The 22,355-nt window shown below is 36.4% G+C and overlaps 1 protein-coding gene across 1 annotated transcript in view; it reads left to right on the forward strand.

Moving 5' to 3' along the window:
* BCKDHB (branched chain keto acid dehydrogenase E1 subunit beta) overlaps positions 1 to 22,355 on the forward strand; it is a 101,520-nt gene that overhangs the window by 48,600 nt on the left and 30,565 nt on the right. The window contains exon 9 of the mRNA XM_056487759.1: positions 12,972 to 13,058. Coding sequence (XP_056343734.1) covers positions 12,972 to 13,058 — 87 coding nt within the window. The remainder of the gene's footprint in view (positions 1 to 12,971; positions 13,059 to 22,355) is intronic.

Raw genomic sequence — 22,355 nt, forward strand, 5'->3', positions numbered from 1 at the left:
TGCATTTGGCCTTACCATCTTTTCCGTTCCCATGCTGTGCTGTGAAGGTGCAGAAATGATTTTATTTCCTTACTTTGGATAACAACATTATGATTAAAGAATGAAAAACGATTGCTGCATGAGGAATGAAGCCTGTTTTTTCTATGAATTTATGCCCCATATTTCTTACCTTCCACCATTCCATGTCCTCCATTTACCTACATTAAGATGCTCCTCTCTTTTCTAAAATGGATGGCTAGACAAAAAGCGACAGGGGCAGTTTATTGATGCTTACTGCTGCTGCTGAAAGAACTGTGGGAGAGATAGTGTTAAATGCAGCTTGTCTTTCATGAGGCTATAAAGTTAGTAGGAGTACTAGTCTTCCTCATAGAGACTGATTTTTACCAAGCTTTCAGGAACTTAATATTTTAAAGACGTGCATTTGGCTGCAAAATGTCTACCAGGACACTGACAAATGGACAGAAAAATGAGATCAGATTGCGGGACCCTCATCTTCTTGGCTGACAGGCTGAAAATTATTACATATCTGGAAAATGACTATTCCTTCTTCTGTAAGTTGCAGTAGGTCAGATAGGGAGAGTGTAACTGAGGAAAAAAATGGAGATTGTAGAAGAAATGACATGTTGATTGCTGAGATGGTTTGAATGAAGAGAGACTAGGACAAAATGATGCTGAAAGAATGAAAGTAGAAGGTAAATTGGTTGTTGCTTTAGAAAAACAAATGGAAAGTAATACAGAAAAATATATTAAGAGGAACATAAACAAGGGATACAGTAATTTTTAAAGCATAGGTTTGCAATATACTTGACACAAAATTCTGTAGCAATCTGTTATTCAGATAGTTACCACATCTATCTGTTCACCAACTAATGCTTGTTTTTGAAAGGGGCTGAGATGGCTCAGCTCTCATTTTCAGACATCTACTTGATCATCTTGGTCTGCTTCATATTTTCATTTAAGTATTTAGTCATTATTTTGCTCAGATCTTCCCCTTTTATTACGTCATGCTTTCCTGCATAGTCCATGTTAGTTATTCAGATACTAAGTCAAATAAAGCCTAAGTGGGTTCAACGTCTGCAATGAAATTAATTCAGCTGTCTGTGATAAGTTTTATGAATTTGTGTTATCAGAATTGAAAGTAATTTAGGAAATAGGAATGCAGTAGGTGCCAGATGCACAGATGTGCAGCTCTTGCTTCTTTGGGAGGTTTGGTGAAACTAAGTGCCACTGCTGTCCTGGTCATGCTACAATTCCCAGTATGAACCAGAGTGAAAAACAGATGAGGGGTATGCCACAAGTGGTATTGCTTCTCAGTTAATTACTCCATCCTTTCCAGAATGCAGATATTTTCATTCCAGAACTTGGCATCTCTCTTGCCATAGTGTATTTTTTCTTGCTGTGCTTCATGGACATTCCTGCACTTTTCATTTTCCAGAATTCATGTTTTTCTTCTGTCTGTTCTACTTTCAAGTTCTTATATTCTCTTCATCTACAAATTTAAGAAACACCACTTTTTAAAAATCTTTCTCTTTGGATCAAAGCAGGTTTTTTTGCTGGGACACTAATTATTGTTTGTGCTACATTGTAATTTGAATTGTGTTAAAAGCTACTGATCAATTCAGTGGGGGAAAATGAAAGTATTGTTGTCTTCAGCAATAAAAACTTAGTCCGCTTTACTTATTTTATTGGTGACCTGATCCTGTTTTTCTCTTTTCTTTTAAGAACAGTTGTTGGCTTTTTTCAAGTTCTCCAAACCTATAGTTAGTTAGCTTCAGTGAAATTATTCTGAGGAGACCTGTTATTTATGTTGCATCTGGTAGGATAATGTTTTGCTTCTGGATGAATACTGCCAAGATTTGTTCCAGACAATGTTTTTGTGTGTCTATTGGGGTGTGAGTATGGCAGTGAGTTAGCTGGCCTTTTCTTAGATCCTCCAGAATGGCTGGGGAAGTTCTCTATCTGGTGTTCTTCACAGAAAGTGTAGTACAATATTTGGATTAAGAGAGGATTTATGCATCTTACAAATCACTGGATTGTCCATCGGAGGCCTTTAAGAATTGCCCAGGATCCCATCTGTTTTTCAAGAATAAAAGAACTCATACTTGAAAGCTTGGACTTTATCTTTTTAAAAAAAGTATTATCGTGGAAAGAATATATATTATTACATCCTAATTATTCCAGGAATTTGCGGGACAGATGAAATTTTCAAAACCTGTGGATGTTAATAAACAGTATGCATGTACTTTCTGAAAGGCAAGAGGAGGACTAGTTCATCTCATTAATTGAAACTCAGAAAAGGACTTTTCTCCAGGGAATGTCAGCTGAATGGGGTGATGCCACAGAGACTTGAAGGGTGTCTTATAATGTGTCCATGAAGATTTTTTGGGATGACAAGGATCTCTTTAGTGTAAAGATCTCATTTGTGCAGTATTGTTCATCTGTATTTCCTGACACTTCCTAATTTTGCTCCCATAAACAGGGAACTAAAAAGTATAGAGTGTGAAGGTAACATAGGTCTGTCCATGATGTTTTAGTCACCCTCATGAAAGTTGGAAGCTGCTGCAAAAGTTCCCATTTTCTGAAACCTTTGCTATTCAATTTTTTTGTTTAGGCTATACTAAAGAAGGATTATTTGAATAGATGTATTTAATTGTGGTCAAGTAGGCAAATATAGTTCAAAGTATTGAGGAATCATCATTATCAGTCAAGCTGATTTATGAATATTTTCCTTAAGTTTCGTTGCTATTATACTTTAAATGTCTATTTAAGGAATCTGCTCATAGTTATTGCTAGAACACAATGATTGGGAGACCTAGAGGCATTAGGTTAAAAGAAGTTTTTAATATTCATGCTACTTATTTCAGTAGGGTTAGCAGATTGTTTATGGAGTCCTCAGAAGTAAACATACTCTTGCACCAAATGTATATTAAAATTTTTAATCATTACTATTAAGGAGAGCTACCAGTGCCAGAAAGTAAATGAGATATGAAGAGGTGGAGGAAAATAATGCAATAAAATCAATGTAGTGTATAACTGAAGTTAAAAGAATGAGCCAGATGGGTTTTATTTTTAATTTTACTTTTGAATTCTGAATCAGTTTTAATCCCTAACCAATTCAGTCTAGTGGGTAGTAATTAGTACTGTATGTAGCAATTTGTCTTAAGGATATCAAAAAGCCATGCTATGGAATTCCAGAAGTACTTTTTCTTTGCTCATCTCTTAATGAAGTTCCTTAATGTGTTCTTAAATACTTTTAAGTTAAGCAGGAGTATCCATCTGCACAAAACATCAATTTTCTTAATTGTCCCCATAATCCATAACCATTATCACCTATTGTTTTCTCAGCAATTATCTGTTTTAGAGTATGTAGAATGATGTTATGAAAGTATTACAAGAGGGTTTGTAGCAGTGTTGTATTACAAGAGAAAGTTTACTGAAAGCATTGGAGAGTTAGTCACTACTTAATAGGATATTAGTCCTTTTAATCTACTTTAACACTCTTGTATTAAAAATTATATCAAGCAGCCCAAACTGTATTGAGATGCACCCTGATGTGTGTCATACCTAATTTCTCTTTTCATGGTCTCAGTTATTTAAATTACAAGTTCTTTGGAGAGGAACTCTGCCCTCTGGGGATCTTTGGTTCTTGGCTTTGCAGGAAGCTTATAAATTTATATGTTGATCGTCTCAGTCAAATGCTGACAATGTTGTGTAGGATATAAAGGCCATTACTGTTTTATTATTGTCTCTTTGTTACTTCTTAGGCTGTACTACCTAGCCCTGTAGCAACCCCATTTGGTTTTGACTGCATTTTTAAAAATTTTCCATATTACTTTTCATTATTCCTATGCTTGTTTTCATTTTTCTATATCTCTGCACCACCATCCTTACGTTACAACATTGTTCTTAGTGCTATGCAGGACGAGTCTGCATTAGTATTTCAGAATTATTTTTGGCATTTATGGTGTAAAATGATACATACTGGAATATTAAAATCCTGATATGTCGAGTCAGTAAATTTTATGGTTGTGTTAACATTTCTCTGCAAGATGTTTCATGTGTGCATCCCTGCTGTGGTCACATTAGTTCTTTATGAACTGTTTCTGCCATACATACAACTGGGGAAAAGATCTGTCCTGATGTGGATTTCAGTATGCAACATCAGCATAACAACAGAAACTGTGCCTCAGGGCACCACTGCAAAGAGCCTGGCTTAGTCTTGTTTGCACTCTTTTTTTGGGTATGTAGATACATTTGATGAGGTCCCCTCATCCAGTCCCTTAATTATCCTTGTGGCCCTCAGCTGCACTCTCCAGTATGTCCATGTCTCTTACTGAGGAGTGCAGAACTGGATGCAATGTTCCAGGTGTGGCCTGGCCTCACCAATGCTGAGCAGAAGGGCAGCATCACCTCCCTTGTCTGCTGCCAGCACTCTTCCCAATGCAGCCCAGGATACCATTTCTCTTCTTTGCTGCATGTTTCTGGCTCATGGGCAACATGGTGTCCCTCAGGACATCTATCTCCCTTTCTTGCCAGGCTGCTTTCCAGCTGTGTAGTCCCCAGTGTGCACAGGTGCCTGGAGCTGTTCCTCCCCAAGGGCAGGACTTGGTACTTCCTGTTTTTGAACTACGTGAGGTTCCTGTCAGCCTGTCCAGGTCTCTCCAGTTAGCAGCACAGCTCCTTTGGCCCAACACCTGCTCCTCCCAGTTTGGTGTCAACTGCAACTCTGCTAAGGGTATACAGTCTACCCCATTATTCAGATGCAACAGCAGATTTGCCCAAGAAGAAAACAGTAATAACATTTTCTAAATAATGATGTAGAATGAAGATCTGAAAATATGTATTGAGATTGCTGGAGTGCTCCCAGCTGTGGGTCATCTCACAGACAGCGCTCAGACTGCTAACAGGTGCATGTGTTCTGCTTCAGTGAGCAGTTGGTTGCCTTTTTGTGATCAAATTTAAGAAAAGGTTATGTATTTCATGGAAGAGCTATCAGTAAATGCTTCTAAGCTGTTTTTGATAAAACTAATGTTCTTCACCCAAACTGAAAGTTTTGCATGATTTCTTAATGTATTAATGAGGTGAGGAAAAGTAAGCGTGGCCTTGTTAAGGCTAAATCTGTGATGAATATCTGGATCTGTGGACAAGGGATGAGGATTGAATGATGCCTTGACTGCAAGAAAGCTTTTGATACTCTTAGAATACTCCTGTATCTAATGAACAGCTCTGGTCCCGTGGACAGCAGGATAGGTAGAATACTGTTAGTGTGCTTTAATAGTTGTGGTTAGTGGGTAGACTACAGTATTCTGCCTGGAAGCCAGTGACAAGCAAGGACTGCAGGGGTCTGTACTGGGGCCTGTCCTCTCTCTGCCTTCATCCATGCTACTGTTAGCATCGTCTCCTGCTTCTGCCTTTGCACTGTCAAAAATATAGCCCAGCTTCTCTCTGTGCTCCAAACTGTTTGCTTGTTGCTTCCCCTTCCTTTGAGTTCTCATTAGGATTTTCTTCCAGCTGTATGTTTGTAATACTAAGAAATTGGTAAAAGAAGCAGCCAGGTAGAAGCACAGTTGGAGTGATTGTTTATGAGAGAACAGATTTAACGGGGCTATGTAAAATGAGCTTAAGTTTCTTTTTTTGAGCTTTGCTCTTTATTAGAAGTCAATATTCAAGTGCATAGTATTAATTTTCAAAGAGCGAAGTAGACAGCATGGCAGCTGTCTAAAACATACTACACTTGAGTGCATGCTTTGATAATTTATTTGATGAATCATTAATCATTTGGTTTCAGGTAAACATCTTATTGGGTAGTGAATAAATTTCTAATACTTCTCTTAATTTTCCTACTTTTTTCCATTGCAATAATACTTACAGTTGTAATGAGTCTTACTTTTAGATATTTGTTAGTTTCCTCTAATATCTGATCTTTTATTGTGATTTGAAATCAATTGGAAGGGAGGTTAGGCTAAAAAATTCTGGGGTTTTGTGTGGTTGGTTTTTTTGGGGAGAGGGTGTTGAGGATTTTCTTTGTTTTCATCTTTTACTCCAGAGAAAGCAGATGAAGGTATAGGGACAGTGTCAGGGGGGTTATGTAGCAGGGCAGCCTCTCTTACCACTCCTGATATGCGAAGGTCACACATTGTGTTCAACATTGCTTGACAACTGTTCTCTGTTCTTTCCCTTGTCACAGTTTCCTGTTAGTGTTGTCTTCTTCTGTGTTTTGCTTCTCCTTGATTGAAACCAGAATCAGTGTCTTCATCTCTCTGCTCTTTGCGGTCTGGGAACCATAAAGGATCTGCTCATCATTGTTCCTGACGTGTAAATTAATTATCACAGATCCTTTTGCTTTGAGGAAACTCATTCTGTGCTTCCAATGCCGGCAGTAGGTCTGAGCCTGTCCCAGCAGCGTTGGCTGTGCCATCTGCAGTCAATGAATTCCAGACTTGTAGGTCAGCAGGCACAGACCTTGGTTGTGTCAGCTGAAGAAGCAGACAGCAGTGGATTAGAAGCCTCAGTTTTGGTTAAGTAGTAACCGGATGACTAAAATTTGTGCTTTGCTAATGTGGGTCAGTTCAAACTGGCAATTGTTTAGCTGTTTGTCTCAAGCTAGGAAGGTGATGGACTTGTTTTCCATTCTCTGCTGTTAATCAGCATCCTTGTCTATTACAGAATTGCCTATTTTTTTTTCATTTTATTGTTTGTGAAGTTTTGGTTGAAGATTTTTGTCCAATTGCCTTCCTAAGTGATGTAATAAAAATTATTTATTTTTCTTCCCTACTTCTTCTGATTTCTTTTCTTTATATCTTTGATCTTCATAGATTGTTGCCAGTGTTTGGCTAGAATTCTCTGCTATGCAATTGCAATACTGTGATAATGTTTGTTATACTTAACAGAATCTTAACAGAAGGAGGGTAAGGCTGACTGCCTTGTTACCAGCAGTTGAGAAGTCTTATTCATGCTTCAAGCTGTTGAAATAATGGTTTTGCATGTCATTTGTTTATCTTGGAATTGTCTTGGTTTTATTGAAAAATGACTCAATGAGTTTCAGTCAACTTTTGGAAATGTAGTGTAGACTGTGATAGAGTACATCTCTCATTTTCCTTCTCTGGAAATCTAGTTTTGTTGAAACCACAGCAAATTATGTTATTTTGTTTTCTTGTTTCATTTTTAGATCAATGTTAAGAATTATTTTTGTTGGTTGGGGCTATAAAGAGGGAATACTTTTCCTAGATTTTCCTGCTTCTAGGAGAAGGCACTCTTGGACAACTGATGGGTATAATTTGCAAACTAGAACATGATTGTTAGGAAGCTGCAGGGTTTTCTTGTGTTCAGGCTACTCAGACACAAACTGTTCCCCTTCCCTTCTATGCCTTCTCTTAGGACCCTAGGGAGGGGAAAAAAATGGTGCTTGAGGATCTGTTTGGTTTTCCAGAGATCCAAAAAATCCACTGAGATTCATCCTCTGGGATATGTGGAGATTGGGGATGGAATAACTGCATTTGCTAGGACTGTCAGAGTATCACATGCACAAACTATTCGTTGCAGTTGGGATGTGTCATCCTGTGAATCTGCATGTGCTAAGTGAGGGTAACCCTCAGTGATTTATCTGGCAGATTCTTACATGTTTCTCTGTGGGAAGTGCTGAATAGGAATCTGGGATCTTTTTTCTGTTCCTATGCCTGTGGTGTTCAGTACCAAGAATGCTGCTATGCAATTTGTTATTGAAACATTAAAGGGAAGGTGGAACTAATTGGTTGGGGAAAGTAGTCTCCCTCAGGTTTTGTGTTTTCCAAGCACAAATTCATTAAAGCTGGTCTAAAAAGGAAAAGGGAAAATGTTTTTCAAGCCTTTTATTGAAACTTTACTGAGTAATTTTTTTTAAAGCTTCCATATTCTGATTTGTTTTCAGTAAAAGCATGTATCAATTAATGTTCATATTTATACAGTTTTATAATTGCTTCATACATGCTCAATACAAAATAGGATACAATAAAAATATAATTTCAGTACTTTTGCTAGCTTTTAAAAATTGTTGTGGGAAGCTAGTTTTTCGATCAGGAAATTTTTATGGTCTCTAAAGAACATAATCAAAAGTATGCAAAAACTTAAAGGGTAAAGTGAACATTAAAAAAAAATTCCTTTTCTGTAAGAGATGGAAAATTTTTTTTTTTCTGAGAACAGTATTTTCTTCTTAAAGAAAATAGCCAGCATGCCGTTGTGACAAAATAACAGCTATTTATAAGAGAAGTTTGACTTTGATAATTTCTCTTAAGACAGTGTCTGTGTTAGTGGAGCAGCTGTTTACACTGGGAGTTGTGGTGTTGCTGGATGTGGAGAGCAGTAGTGTTAAATGTGGTTTAGCATCAAACTCATTGTGGTTGGTCGCTTTCTCCTAAGTAAGGGCAGAATATGTTACTGGTAGTGTCAGCACTTGGATTTCAAAGTGCTTGGAGGTGCCAGGCTTGTGTTCTTTTCTTCTGTCATCAGTGCCTGTAGGAGAGTAGAAAGCATCCAACACAATGAATTCAGAGTTGAACAGAAAAGTGTTTATAGAAAATCTTGGATAAAGAGTGTGGTCAGGGAGGTTGAAAACTATTTGCTCAACTGCTTCACTGTAAAAACACTGGGCTGCATCTTAGAAAACCTTCAGAGTGCACCCTGAAAGCATTTATTTTGCAAAGGCATTAGGTTTTTTTACATTTCCTTATCAGAGTGATTGTGCCGTTAGCCTTTTGCTCTGATGCACTGTCAGTCGTCATTCTTGTGAATGACACCAGTGTAAAACAGTAATGACAATGAAACTGAGGTGGAAAAATATAGTAAGTATTGGTTTCCGTTTTTGTTTTGGAGCTAATTTAATAGTTTAAATCCCTAGAGTTTCTTCTGTAATGACTGGTGACATTGATGTGCTATAACCTGGGTGTCTACTGCCTTCCAGAAGGAGAGAGCACTGTTGAAGCTTTTTGTGAGCAAATCTTGATGTGCCTTTCATCTCTAAATCTCTGAAGTGATGTTTGCTGCTCTATGCAAACTGTACAGGATAAATCAGATTATCCCCTTCAACTGACTTTCCTAGCAGCCCCCTTAATGTTGAGGAGATGTCAGAGATGGGCTGGGAAAAACAGGTTTTGGGCAGGATAGGACATTTCCATTTTGGAAGCCCAGGGTTGTATCATCTGAACTTGGCTGAGGCAGCACAGAGTGACCATGATACAGAGAAGCCATGCTCTCTTAAGTGCCTGGATCTTACCTCTCACTTCTCTTTATGGTCTGTTACTAAAGATGGCAAAAAAAAAAAAAAAAAAATTCAATTTTCATTTAATTTGAGACACGATATACATGGTGCTCTCTGAAGTATATGTGAACTTTAAGGATTAGCAAGCAGCAACTTCTAGTTGTAAAGAAGAAACATTTTAATCTGTGCTAATCTCTTAAGTCATACCACACATTTTGAAGATATATTTTCAAAAATACTTTTCATAAACTGCAGAATGTGCATGCATTTCAAAATTTTAACTTTTTACTTAGGTAAGAAAAAGTGTAAAGACTGCAGTTTTACAAGACAGAATGGAGTTGTTGAGGAAATGGGGGAGAATCAATCCTTTACAGAAATACAAGTCTTTGGTTGTGAGGAAACAAAATACATTGTTCTTTGAAAGGCCATCCTTTCTCAGTCTAATCCAGACTAATAAATCCACTCCACCTGTTCACCTTCACCAGAGGTGGTAAAATGGTAGGATTCCATGCTGCACATGCTACACTGTGCAGATTTAGCCACTGTTTTCTCCAGTTTTATGCAATGATGTTTCCTATGAAGTTTGAAGGTTGAGGACCCCATTACCTGATGCTATTGAGCTGCATTTATTTGTACTCCAAATGCTCTTCTGAATATTGGGTTTTGGTTATCCTGGAGGTTGAACGATCACCTCATCTTAATTAACAGGGACTAATATTTTGCCATAGATGTAAGAAGTGAAATTAATGTCTTATAGAAGAGCAATGATACCTGCAAATAATCATTAACCATGTCTGATGTGCCCTGTACATAGTAGAGCAGCTAGTTTTGAAACTTACACTGGTGAAAAGATAGAGGTTAGAAACAGCTAAGAAACAGATAAAATAGACAGTTACTGATAAACAGAATATAAGCTCAGTAACTGAGCTAAGCTTAGGCACATAAGATGTTTTTCAGCATATCCAAATATAATTTTGTTTCTTGAAATAATAAAGGCAACACTGTATTTTCATCTTTATTTCAGGAAGCCATTATCCTTTAACCTTCTTTCCCACAAGCAGGGAGTTGTAGTTATCACTAAGCCTCATACATCCAAGAGCTGCAGTACTGCAGCTGCATTTGATGGTGTTTTGAAAAAATCTGGAATGCCGGTTCCAGATGGGTGTGCTTCAAGAAGGACATAGAAAACTGTGATTCAGGGTAGGGCTGTAAGAATGATGAAGGAATTGGAAACATGCTGTTTGCTGAAAGATTTAGAGCTCAGACTGCTTAATTTAGCCAAAATTGTGCTTAAGCGACCATTTGATCACAGTCTTAATGTATTCATTTGGGAGCAGAAATGTGATAATACATAGTAACTCCTTCTAGCAAACAGAAATATAACACAAACCAGCAGCTTTGAAGTTAAGCCAGCCAAATCAATTTGGAAATAAGGTGAAAGATTGTAACCAAGAAGGGAGTTAAAAAGTAGAACAACTTACCAATAGGTAGGACACATTTACAACACTAGAAATACTTAAGATTGCATGTGTTCCTGAAAAACTCATTGTAGTCTTGGTTGGGTACTAAAAGCATCAAACTTCTGCATGTTTTTGTACCAGGATTGATACATATAGTGTGTTATAGTAGGGCTGAGATATTTATATGCCATACTTGGTGATCAGAGCTGCTTGTTCACTCTTAACAAGCTCCACATAGACAGATTTCCTTGAAGCCTATTGGAATTATGTAAAAACAAGGATTTTTCCCTCCCCCCTCCTTTTCTTTATTTATATGGCTTAAATTTGAGAACAAATGAAACAAGTTATTAATTATTTAGTACAAAAGACCATATCGGATTCAGAAACCGGAGATATGAAAATAGTTGGAGACTGAGGGAACACATTAAAGGTCCTTTTCTTATTCTTCTCTAAACATTAAATACTCTCTTTGGAGATATAATTTACTGGACTGATGGATTATTGGTCTGACTCCAAGTGAACTTTCCTATATGGTAACAGCGATTATACTCTACTATCTTTGAGAAACAAAATCTGTAACTTTAATGATAGCTTGTAATGTGTCAAAATGTGACCCTCTCAGAACAAGTATATGCAAAAGAATCTTTCTTTAAAATAAAGAGAATTTAAAAAAAAAAAAAAAATCACAGACAAACTGAACTTTAAAACATTGATTAGTTTTACTATCAGTTTTACTGTAGCAACTTGTACTATGGCAACTGATTGTATCAGTTTTAATCATACCAGCTTTAAACTGGAGCGTACATTTTGTTCATGGAACTGTTGTTTTGATGTACTGGACAGATTTATAGTGCAGTTAATACCTCTGTTCCTTTAGATACGAGTTTCCAATGCTGCAAAAATACCCCAGGAAATCAGCCTATGTAACTGAATTACTTTCCAACTGCCGAAATTACTTTTTCTGCCTTGTTTAGCTCTGAATGTTTTCAAACTACTTCATAGTACAGTATATGGACCATGCTCATAGCCTGCAAGTTGCCAGTACATCTGTGCATGAGCTGCTTAGAGCCACTGGTTGAGTCATTACTAAAAAAAGCAAAAATTAGTAAAATACTTGAATCAGAGAGAAAGCTGCATAATTAGGGCATTGCCTTTATGTATCCTATTATGTAGATAACATGCAGCTGTCTGACTGGACAGTGTGCTGGTGTAGGCATTAAATTGAAGATCACAGTATTCAGAAAGTCTGATCTGATAGCAAGCGCTGTGTTGGGCTCTTCCACTTGATGAGTAATATTAGACCAGCAGTATGTTATGTACTTATCTTAAATGTCAGACTGTAAATGTTCTTAAAAGATTAACATACACAATAATCTGATAGATTTTTTTTTCTGATGTATGTTTCTAGAAGTTTATGAAACTTTTTAATGAGTCTTTTTATTATAATAATTTTAAAATGCAAATAATGTAAGCAGAGATTTTGCTGTCATATTTCTTATTAAAGGTATCTGTTACTGTTCTAGTAAGGTAATTTAGCATAGTTGCAATAAACGTCAATGTATTTGTGTGTGGTGAAGCTTTATATTTCCCATCAGATTAAAAATATTTTGCTTTCATTGCTATGTTTTACAATGAACACAGTTTTGGTTTTTTGATCAAAGATGCTTAGGTCATCTGTATATATTATGCTATTTATTTAGTTATGAAGTAGGTTACATAAAAACTGCACAAACATTGTAATCTAAAATTAGAAAATGGTACTTCTAATTGCCATGTAAAACTTAAATATGCAGCACTAATGCACATTTTCTTGCTGGAATTTTTATTAAGCAATTTTACTATCTGAACAGCAATGTTCATGACTTTACATAGGATCTGTTTGTGCAGAGATATCAGTGATTTTTTTGCATATGTGTATTTTAGTATTGTGAGGACTCAAATTTTTGCTGGCTATTTGCTAAATTCCTTATTCTGTTTCAGAAATGTTACCATTTGCATTGAGAGGGTAAATTCATATGAAACAGGTTCAAATTTATTCTTGCTTAAAACTGAGTGGAAAATGTGAATACTTGTAGTAAGTATAAAACCATCCTATTAATGACTCAGTTTAGTATTTTAGGATAATTTATTGTTCACTGGAAATGCAAGAGGGGAAAAGTAGCTGTGTTCTAACACTGCTAACAAAGTCACATATTTCATATGTTCCACAAGTAATAAAAGTAAGAAATCACAAATTCTGTAATTTGATGACATTCTGGGCGTTTGTTTTTCCTTTTCAGTCGGTGGCAAAGACTGGACGATTGCTGATTAGCCATGAGGCTCCCTTGACAGGAGGATTTGCATCTGAAATCAGTTCCACAGTTCAGGTACACAGGTTATTTGTTTTTAAGTGTCCTGCATGGATGAATATGTTTCCCTGTAGAAGAAATACTTAACGCTACATTAAAAGTTGAGGTTTTACATTTTTTCAAAGTTATTCTCTTTTGCAGTTTTGTGGATGCTTGCCTTGCTTTATCTGAACAGCTGAGAAATCATGTAGTTACTAGGCACTGTGCATAGTATCTGCTAAGCTAGAAATTTAACTTCCACTGCAAAGCAGGGAGAATGTCCACTCTGAGATGCAGGTCAAAAATCTTTGTGTATAGTCTGAGGTTTTAATGTTCTTTTTAATTTTTTTTTCATGCTTACCCCTTGAACTTCTTGAAAATGCATTCTAGAAATGTTGAAATCAGGCACAGAAAAGGCATTCAGGTCCAGTACAGTAGAACGTAATGTGACACACAGTGTTCAGAGACCTTGTTAGAAAAGTCTGTACAAGTCGTTCACGTGTGCTTGTGGTGATGCTCGTGCATGTGTCAAGCTCATATGCACAGAACAGCTTGGAAAGGCTGAGATGTGCATCAGGATCAGTTACATCTGGAGCATTAGGTTTTGGAAGTCCTTTTGAGCTTTCTAATGTGTTTTATACCTATACCTCCTTAAAAATTTCCCCCTTGATTTTTTTCCTGTGCACATCAGTGATAGTGGTTTGTAGAAACATCTAAATTAAATGTGTCCATCCCTATGTGATTACTCTTTCTTGATTGTTTGAAGATAGTTAAATTATAGGACTACAGTGAAATGGGATTGTAAAATTCACAAAATATAAAACATGTAGGCAGTAATTAGCAATTAGTAATTAGTAATTGGTAATTAGCTTTTTTATGGGAAGGAATAGAGTTATTAGTTCTGTAATTCTGTGTAATTAGAGTGTAATTCTGAATTAAATATGCAGAAGGAATCAGAATACTATGTTTCTTTATCTTTGTGGTACAGTTTCTTTTAAAGTGTACTAATTTTAATATAATTATATGAAGGTAAATTAATTTTTTCTACCAAAATGTTTTCTCCATTAAGAACCAAATATTTGGTTTCATAGCAGCCCTTCAGTATCTGAAGAGAGCTTACAAGGGCACTTCATCAGGAGCTGTAGTCATAAGAAACAGAGTCATGGATTCAAACTGAACAAAGGGAAATTCATGTTAAATATATGGAAAAAATTCTATACTGTGAAGGTGGTAAGGCACTGGAGCAGGTTTCCCAGAGAAGCTATGGATGCCCATCCCTGAAAGTGTTCAAGGCCAGGTTGAATGGAGGAGCTCTGAGCAAGCTGGTGTAGTTGAAGATGTCCGTGGCCATGGCAGGGAGTTGGAACTAGGTAAAGGTCCCTTCCAACCCAAATGGTTCTATGATTCCATGATTTTTCATCCTTCTAAATAATCAGCATTTGTCCTCCTTTCTTTAGTAGATTGTCTCTGATTAAGCTAGGAGAAATAAAGTCAAAAGGTACTGCCAGCTGTGAGTGTAGGAAATTAATTTTCTTTATAAATTCTCACAAAAATGCAAAGTACACTCAACCAAAAGAGCCTGTCTTCTAGCATCTTGTATTATTATCAACACTTGAGGAGAAAACTATTCTAAAGTGAGCAGCAAAGTCAAAACCTATCATAACAAAGGAAAGCATATGTGTTGGATAAAAAAATGAGCTGAGAAAAATCTTATCAGTAAATATCATTGGAAAAACATGGGATGCCCAATACATTTGTAAAATTACAGTATGAATTTTTAATCCTCTGACTTCCACTGAGAAAGCTACTTATCTGACTGATCCTCTTGAGGTGTTGTTTTTCATATCAGAGATACGTCTGACAAATATCACTTGTTTAGAAAACAAAATTGAAAATGCTTTAGTGTAAAGGGTTATTTATCTCTGTCAATATTGAGAAAAAATACTTGTTTTATTTTATTTTATTTGAATGTAACTCTTTGGCATTGCATTTATCCATGGCAAGTTTCTTTCATATAGATTGCCTGAGGTGACTCTGTGTTATAACCATACTGCCATTACTCTGTTTATCCATTCTTGAAGATTCTATCATCCAAACTAAAATTTTGATATGAGCACTTGAAAGATTATACTGCCAAAGAGACTAAAATAAAAAGTTACTACTTTTTAAAGATCACTATTGCTTTAGGCATAATAAGGGCCTTGCTTTTCTTATTCAGTTAAAAATCTTGATCTCTTAACAATCAAGTTGAGTCCCTATGTCTAATATCAGTGTGCTGAACAAAAAGTGAAATTCTCTTTTGCTGGATACAATGTCTACTGAGAATGCCAAAAAATGGGGATTGCAGTTGGCTTTAGTTTCTTCTTGCACATGGAAGTAATAAGACTTCAATAAAATATGTCCAGTTGGATTAGATGGTTAGTTTCCATACTGTTATTCCATCCTTGCTGTGAGGTCTCATCATAGAAATAAGGTGAATAGAACTATATAGGCTATTTTAAAAGTCAGTGGTCACATACGCTTCGTGTGATATACAATTCAAGGAAAAGAGTACAAATAGAAATGATGGCTTTCACTCACGAACTTCAGGAAAAAATACATTAAATACTTTCCTTTTTGCATATGAGAGACTAAAAGCAGCGTTTGGAGAGCGTGTTAAATCAGATTTGTTGCATGTTGAGTACAGAATATTTTAAAGGGGCACATTATTGAGCTACATGGTCATTTACTCTGCTCAGACATAGAACTAAAAACAAGAAGAGCCGGTGTACTTAAAGCTCTACATGGTATGACTTTGCTCCAATCTTTCATATGTGGTCTCAATGGGTATTATGGAGTGAGCAACAGATACCAGGACAAATTAAATACAGGTACAGTTAAAAGTTCAAATAGTTTATATTCTATATGAAAGCTTGCAAAACTGTCTTGTTCAGCAGAGAAAGCATTAAACTTGCTTAAAGCACAGTCTGAGAAGCCTTGGGAGAGAAGCCTGCTGAGATGTCACTTCCAAAATAATGAAGAATTGTGTGTGGAAATCATCAGTACATTAATCATTTGTAATACATGGAAACATAAATCCAGTAACTGTGTCCTGTTTAAAAACAAAAATGTTAAAAAAAATAAAAAAGAAAAGAAAAGACAACAGAGAACCAGGCAGGATGGAGATGGCTCGCACAAAGAGTAAGGAACTCTTTGGATTACTTGACAGGGTTGCCTCCTGCCAGCACTGGGGACTTGTTATGGGATGCAGGAGGAAGCATTTTGGAATCATTAAAGTCTTGTGGGATGTTTAGAGGAGGAACCAAAACTGGAGAGATGTGGAGGCCAAGAAGGTTTGGAGAGACACAGATATGAGAAAACAGAGAGAAAGGGATAAAAAGGAATCTTATATTATGGCTTCAGTAATATGGTGGTTGCTATTTTCTGAACTGGCTGAAATAAATGTAGGGAAGTAGTATATACCCTCTGGCATTGATCCTGCAAATACAGGGAATGTACATCTCAGGAAGATCGTGGTGGTTTTCTACCCAAGAAAACTGCAAGTAATGGCTACAATTTTTAAAAATAGAAAATTAGTGATTTTTAATGTTTTCATTTAAGGAATTTAAATTTTTATTTAGGAATTTTGATTTCTGTTTACATTGATGCCATTATAGCAGGATATGCCATGAAAATATTTGCTGTTATTAAAATAAAATAAATGCATATGAGTAAAGAAATTTGTTAGCTGACCTGGTAAAAGTCATTGGTGTCTATAAAATAACAAGTCAGCATATTGTTTTTTGTGGGCAGTTGCACAGATGCATCATTCTTGCAGGACCAGAGCAATTCTGATTTAATTGTGGTTCCTATCTCTGTAGCACAGTTGCTCTTCTTACTGCCTAGTGAGTACTTTGTCCTTGGGCATCTGTCTGCACAGGGGATGTTGGGTCAGCTATCAAAGAAACATAGAGGTGAACACAGCTCAGTCTTCAGGAGCCCTTCCAGAAGACTCAGCGTGTTTCTCAGAATTACACAGAAGTATCAGTCTTCCAGAACACTACTATCAATCAGAGCATAGGACTCAGAAAACTCAGTGAAATAACCTGTTTCTGAGAGTTGAGTTACATGATCTTATTTTTTCAAATCTTGCATTCTGTATCTACAAATTGGATATAACAGTATTGGACTGTTTGATCAGTGGTGCTTTTATTTCTTCTTCCTGCAGCAAAATAAGGCCTAATCTCCAGTAAGTGCTGTAATTTCCTGCTAGAGTGTGGTGTTAGGGGGAACTGTTAGATGAGCTGGTTTTATGAGAAAATTTCAGGAAAAGTGGATATATAGTGAAATACATTTCAAAGACATAAGAGTTCCAGAGCAATTTTATCCTAAAGCAGGTTACTATGGGAAAAAATGTGCCCCAAAACATTAAACAACAAGTAAAGAAATTATTTCAGGAGGATGAGCATTTTAAATAAAACAACCTGATATTGGACAGGAACTGTGTTGAGTAACTATTATTTTAGAGAATCCTAATGAAAGAATCTCACCTTCCCAAGAAAATGTTTTCAGAATGTTTATCCCAAATACTTCCTCATACTATTGTGTTGTCTGTCTTTGGAATTTGGATGTTGAGATATTCCAAACAGTTCCATTATTTCGGTTTTCCCATGAGTAGAAGTTAAGGTGGGAATTCCCAAGGAAGCTGTAACAGTCCTCTGTGGCTCTCTCTGGTGCTTTGAGGAAGTGAATGCAGTGCAGTACTTTACAGTATCCATGGGACCAGCTTTGAGTTTTAGATTATGCACCTGTGTTCATACTTAGTGCAGAAGGAACTACTGAATAACTTTGCCTGTGGGATTGATTTTAAAGTTATGGTGAATAGCATCAGATTTTATTTTGGTGCCACTTAAAATATTATTTTAATGAACAGGCTGTAAACTGGTATTAAATTCTGATTTTTTTGAAAGCAGTGATACTGGTGTAATTGTTACTCATTTATAGGTAATATTTTAATTCTCACAAGGTGTGTTGAAGCAAATTGCCTTTTGAACTGACCTTTGAGACATAATGGAATGTGTATGCATTTGAGATACAAATTGCTACAACTGTGTAATTATAGAACTTAAGGAAATTTTAATTGTTCTCTATTCAGCTGGAAAAATAATAAAAAGACTCAAATATATTTCCCCAAGTTGATTAGAAAAATAATTGAGGCCAGCCTGGACAGCTTTTTCTAGGACCCAGACTTTTTTCACGGAGTACCATTTCATGGAATGACTAAAGAAAAGAGGCACTGGACTAAATGTAGTGTAGATATCCAAGGAAAAGGCTCACTAAAACATGCAGATACAGCAATATGGTTGTTCAGCTGATGTAAGAAAGTTATTATATCTGAATTGATGTTTTTTGGCTTTCTTTGACACAATTATAATAGGCAGTAAAATTGGAAGAGATGAAGTATTGACATAATGTGGTCCTTCATTTGTTATCCTGCTTAACTTTCACTATCACTCTTTTGGCACATCTAGCAACAATCACAAGCTACAATATAAAAGTCTTGTTTTATAGATCACACCATCAGTTTCTGTCAGTAGAAGTGTGATCTAGAAAATACTGGTATAGAATATAAAGAAAAGCTAGAATAAATACTAACAAATAAATTCAAGATGGTCATAAATTGTTTAGCAGTACAAAAAAGAGCATAGATTTGAGGGAAAAGAAAATCAAAAGTATACAGAAGTTAGCCATAATGGTGAAAATCAGTAAGGTTATTTTTTAAATGAGGGATTGACAGCAGTAAGGGAAATATCAGCATAAAGTTGCCATTCAGTGACTGGTGACAAAGGTACATGAAAATGTTGCCTGTGTTTATTAAATGTGACTCTAAACAGTTCAGGAAACTCTCAATTTATGATGCAGGATGAAGTAGAACCAATTTTTACTATGTGAGTCTGAAGTCTTGCATAGCCTTGAATGTCAGCATATTTTGTTACACAATGTAGAGAATAAAGGTGAATAGACAAACCCAGGCTTTCTCAAAGGAAGTGAAGCTTTGTTATTCATCTATAAATAAAAAAGATTTATGCACTGCAAAAAAATGTTTGAAAAGTAAGATTCAGCAGTGATTCTGAAAAGTTCAGTAAAATTGATATTAAAAAAATCCTCTTTCTGATTAGGAATTTGATGTATCAATTTAATGTGAATAATTTATATTAATTATCAAGCTAAGAGTTACTAGTTATCTTAAAAGAGCTTTCCAAAGAGCTTGGATATAGCAGTAAATGTTCAGGATTTTTTTTTGTTTGTTTTCTTTGTAAATATGAAAGAACAAATTCTGTGCCTTGTACTCCCCTGTGTGTCCTGCCCTTGAGCATTGCCCACCACTGCTATAGTGCCTGCACAGTCCTGGGCTTGTGAGCCCAGCTGTCAGGATTTGGTGGTTGTGTTTGTCTGGCAGAGATGGGAATTTTCTGAACCTGTATCACATTTAAAAGAGAACCAAAATCTAACAAGCAGTGCCTGTTCACAGGGTGGTGCCTGGGACTTTCTTCACACTAAATCTTTGAGGCCAAAATTGTTTTGGATTTTGCACAAAAGTATTATTATTTTGGCTCACTGCATGGAAGCGTCTTAATTTTCATTTGTCTCATGTTCTGATATCTATACCCATACAGATGTCTTGGTTAATAACTAAGAAATGCAGTACAGGATGTGAGAAATGCAGTGCAGGATGAAATGGACTTCTAAGACATGTTGTTTGATATTATCATGTCAAAGTCCAATTTACCCATGAGACTTTACATGTACTAATTTAATTTTAGAGAACATAAAGAAGAAGAAATTATTCTACAATGAAAACAGAAAATTATTGTAATATTGGCATATGTTATCAGTTCAGCTACAAGGGAGTGTTGTGTTCTCTCTAGGCTGGAATAAATTCAATACTGAGCAAAGTGATTTAATGAATTCAATATAGCCAAATATTGAACAGGACACAGTACTGTGCAAACCTCCCAAATATGTTTCTTAAAAAAAGCAAACAGCCCCCAAATCCTAAAAAAAACCCATTCAATGCTGGAAAATGAAGTGCTCAAAAATGTTGGTGGATTTTCATAAAATCAGCCCCAGAATACACTCTCTAAACTGTAAACATTGAGTGTTTACATGTGCAGTTAGTCCAATCTCTCCACATAACAACTATCAAAATGTCTTATCCATCTGCAGCTCAGCTTGAAGTCCCTTCAGCTTCTGTGAAGCACTTCATGAAGAGGTCCACACAAGAGTGGGCACATGGGCTAAGAGTAGTCCCAGCCATGAGGTTGCTTGTGCACATTTTGTCCTCTTGGGTTTGGACGCAGTGTCATGCCGTGTGTGGGAGAGGAAATGAACCAAAGCCTTGCCTTCAGGTGGTATTTCACTTTTTGTTTGTGGCACATCCTTCTGATACCAAATGATTAAACCATGTTTGAATCCCACTGGCACTGATTTGGACATGGATTTCTACACTATGTGAGTGTGCCCCATCTATTTGGCTTTGTGTCTGTTCTGTCTAAAAAATCTGGGTTGGAGTAAGCTGAGCCAAAAATGAGACAGGAGCTTGGCACTTTCCATAGCCAGTGAAAGGAGAGGAGAACAGTAAGTGCTGCCTCACTAAAAGTCCTCTGTAAATGAGAGAACAAGTCCAGCAGGAGGGTTTTGAGGGACTGTTCCCAGTGTGTGTGGATAAATGCCTGTTCTTCTGGAGTGTGCTGCACATGGCAGCAGGGAAAGCTCAAGCCAGTGATCAGCAGTGACTGCCTGCTTTTATGGTGGGCAAAGCAGGCTGACTTTTATCCTAGGCAAAGCCCTGCAAGATAGGCACTTTTAACAGAAGCGTTCAACTTAGAAGAAAATATTGTTAAAACTTAGGGTTAACTTGAATGCTTTCTGTGGAGTTACTTATTTTCAAGAAATGTATCGAGTAAAGGCTTTTGACACTGAAACAAAATAACCCTTTCCTGGCCCACTTTCAGCTACATTGTGTGTTAGGCGGAGGGCAGCATTTCTTCTAGTGCATCAAAATCTGTTTGTCTTCTGTCAGAACTGGTTTTCCTCTTATTGGTGGGGTACAGAAGTGTGCAGCCAAGTACTTTTTTTTTTTAAATGCAAATTCCTGAAGAGGCACAAGTTTATCCCTGGGCAATACAAAGTGGCAAAGTGGCAGAATATGATGAAAGTAATTGTGATTCAGTGAAATCAAAAGTTTTAACTACTGAACAAATTCAGTGTTTGATTCACCTTAATCACTTGAGTGTAGAGTAGAAAGTGTGCTTTTAGTCTGTCCAATGAGGGCATTTTTTCCATGTTCTGATATTTAGTTTGGCATGCAAATGTTCATATGCTTGAGGCTGAGCTCCAGCATCATTGACCTGCTGATACTCCCGAGTTCATTCACTGTGATTTATAACTTTGAACAATGTGTTTAGTCTTCCATATGCTAATTCTGAAAAAGACCAAAAACAGGGTCATTCAGGCAGAATTAAAATTTTCTCTTTGCTATACACTTCCCTTCATTTGCATTTTCATCTTTCTAGCTATCAGGAATTTTTCTAATGGAAGGAACTTTTTTGTATTTTTTACTTAGACTAAGGTAGAGTATACATTTATAGTTTTTATGCAACCTATTTTGATTAGAATCATATTGTGATTCTAACATTTACATTTCTGATAGCTCATGGAGCTGATAGAAGTGAAATTGTTTTAATCCACATTGTAAGGAGGGCAAAAAAAATCTTGTCTGAACTGCACATCCTATGTTTTCTGCTCTATGATCCAGTGATATTTTTCTTTTATTTTCCCCCTCTCTAGTACCATATTGTAGTTCAGTAGTGTCAGCATTTCTAACTGATATGTAAATATATCTAGTGATGGTTTAGGAGAACATCAAAACTATGAACTTCCCTCTAGCAATTTTGGGTCCCTGTTAAGCCTATTACTCAGCAGGCCTTTATATTGTGTCCTATCAAATCACCAACTTTTTTGCTTAATGAAAATTAAGTTTTTTGAAATTCTGATTCTGGTCTGATAACTGTCTATGACAGGGTTCTTGAATAAGGCAACTCTGCAAAGCAACTACTAATTCAAGGATATTCAACTTCTCTTCTGCCTGAAAACTGAACAATACTACATGTAACTTGCTTTATTTTGTTTGGCATTATCTTTGATAATTCTCAGTAAATGATGAGTTGCTTTAGAGCTACCAGTAAGTTCTTTGAACAGCAGTTTATGATAGGGAGCCCAGGAGTCCCCTATAAAAGTGTAATAGTTTCCAGTGCTTTGGAGCTATAAAAAACTTCTTGGGTGGTTAAAGTCACT

This window comes from Oenanthe melanoleuca, chromosome 3, assembly GCF_029582105.1.
Source record: "Oenanthe melanoleuca isolate GR-GAL-2019-014 chromosome 3, OMel1.0, whole genome shotgun sequence".
Lineage (NCBI taxonomy): Eukaryota > Metazoa > Chordata > Aves > Passeriformes > Muscicapidae > Oenanthe > Oenanthe melanoleuca.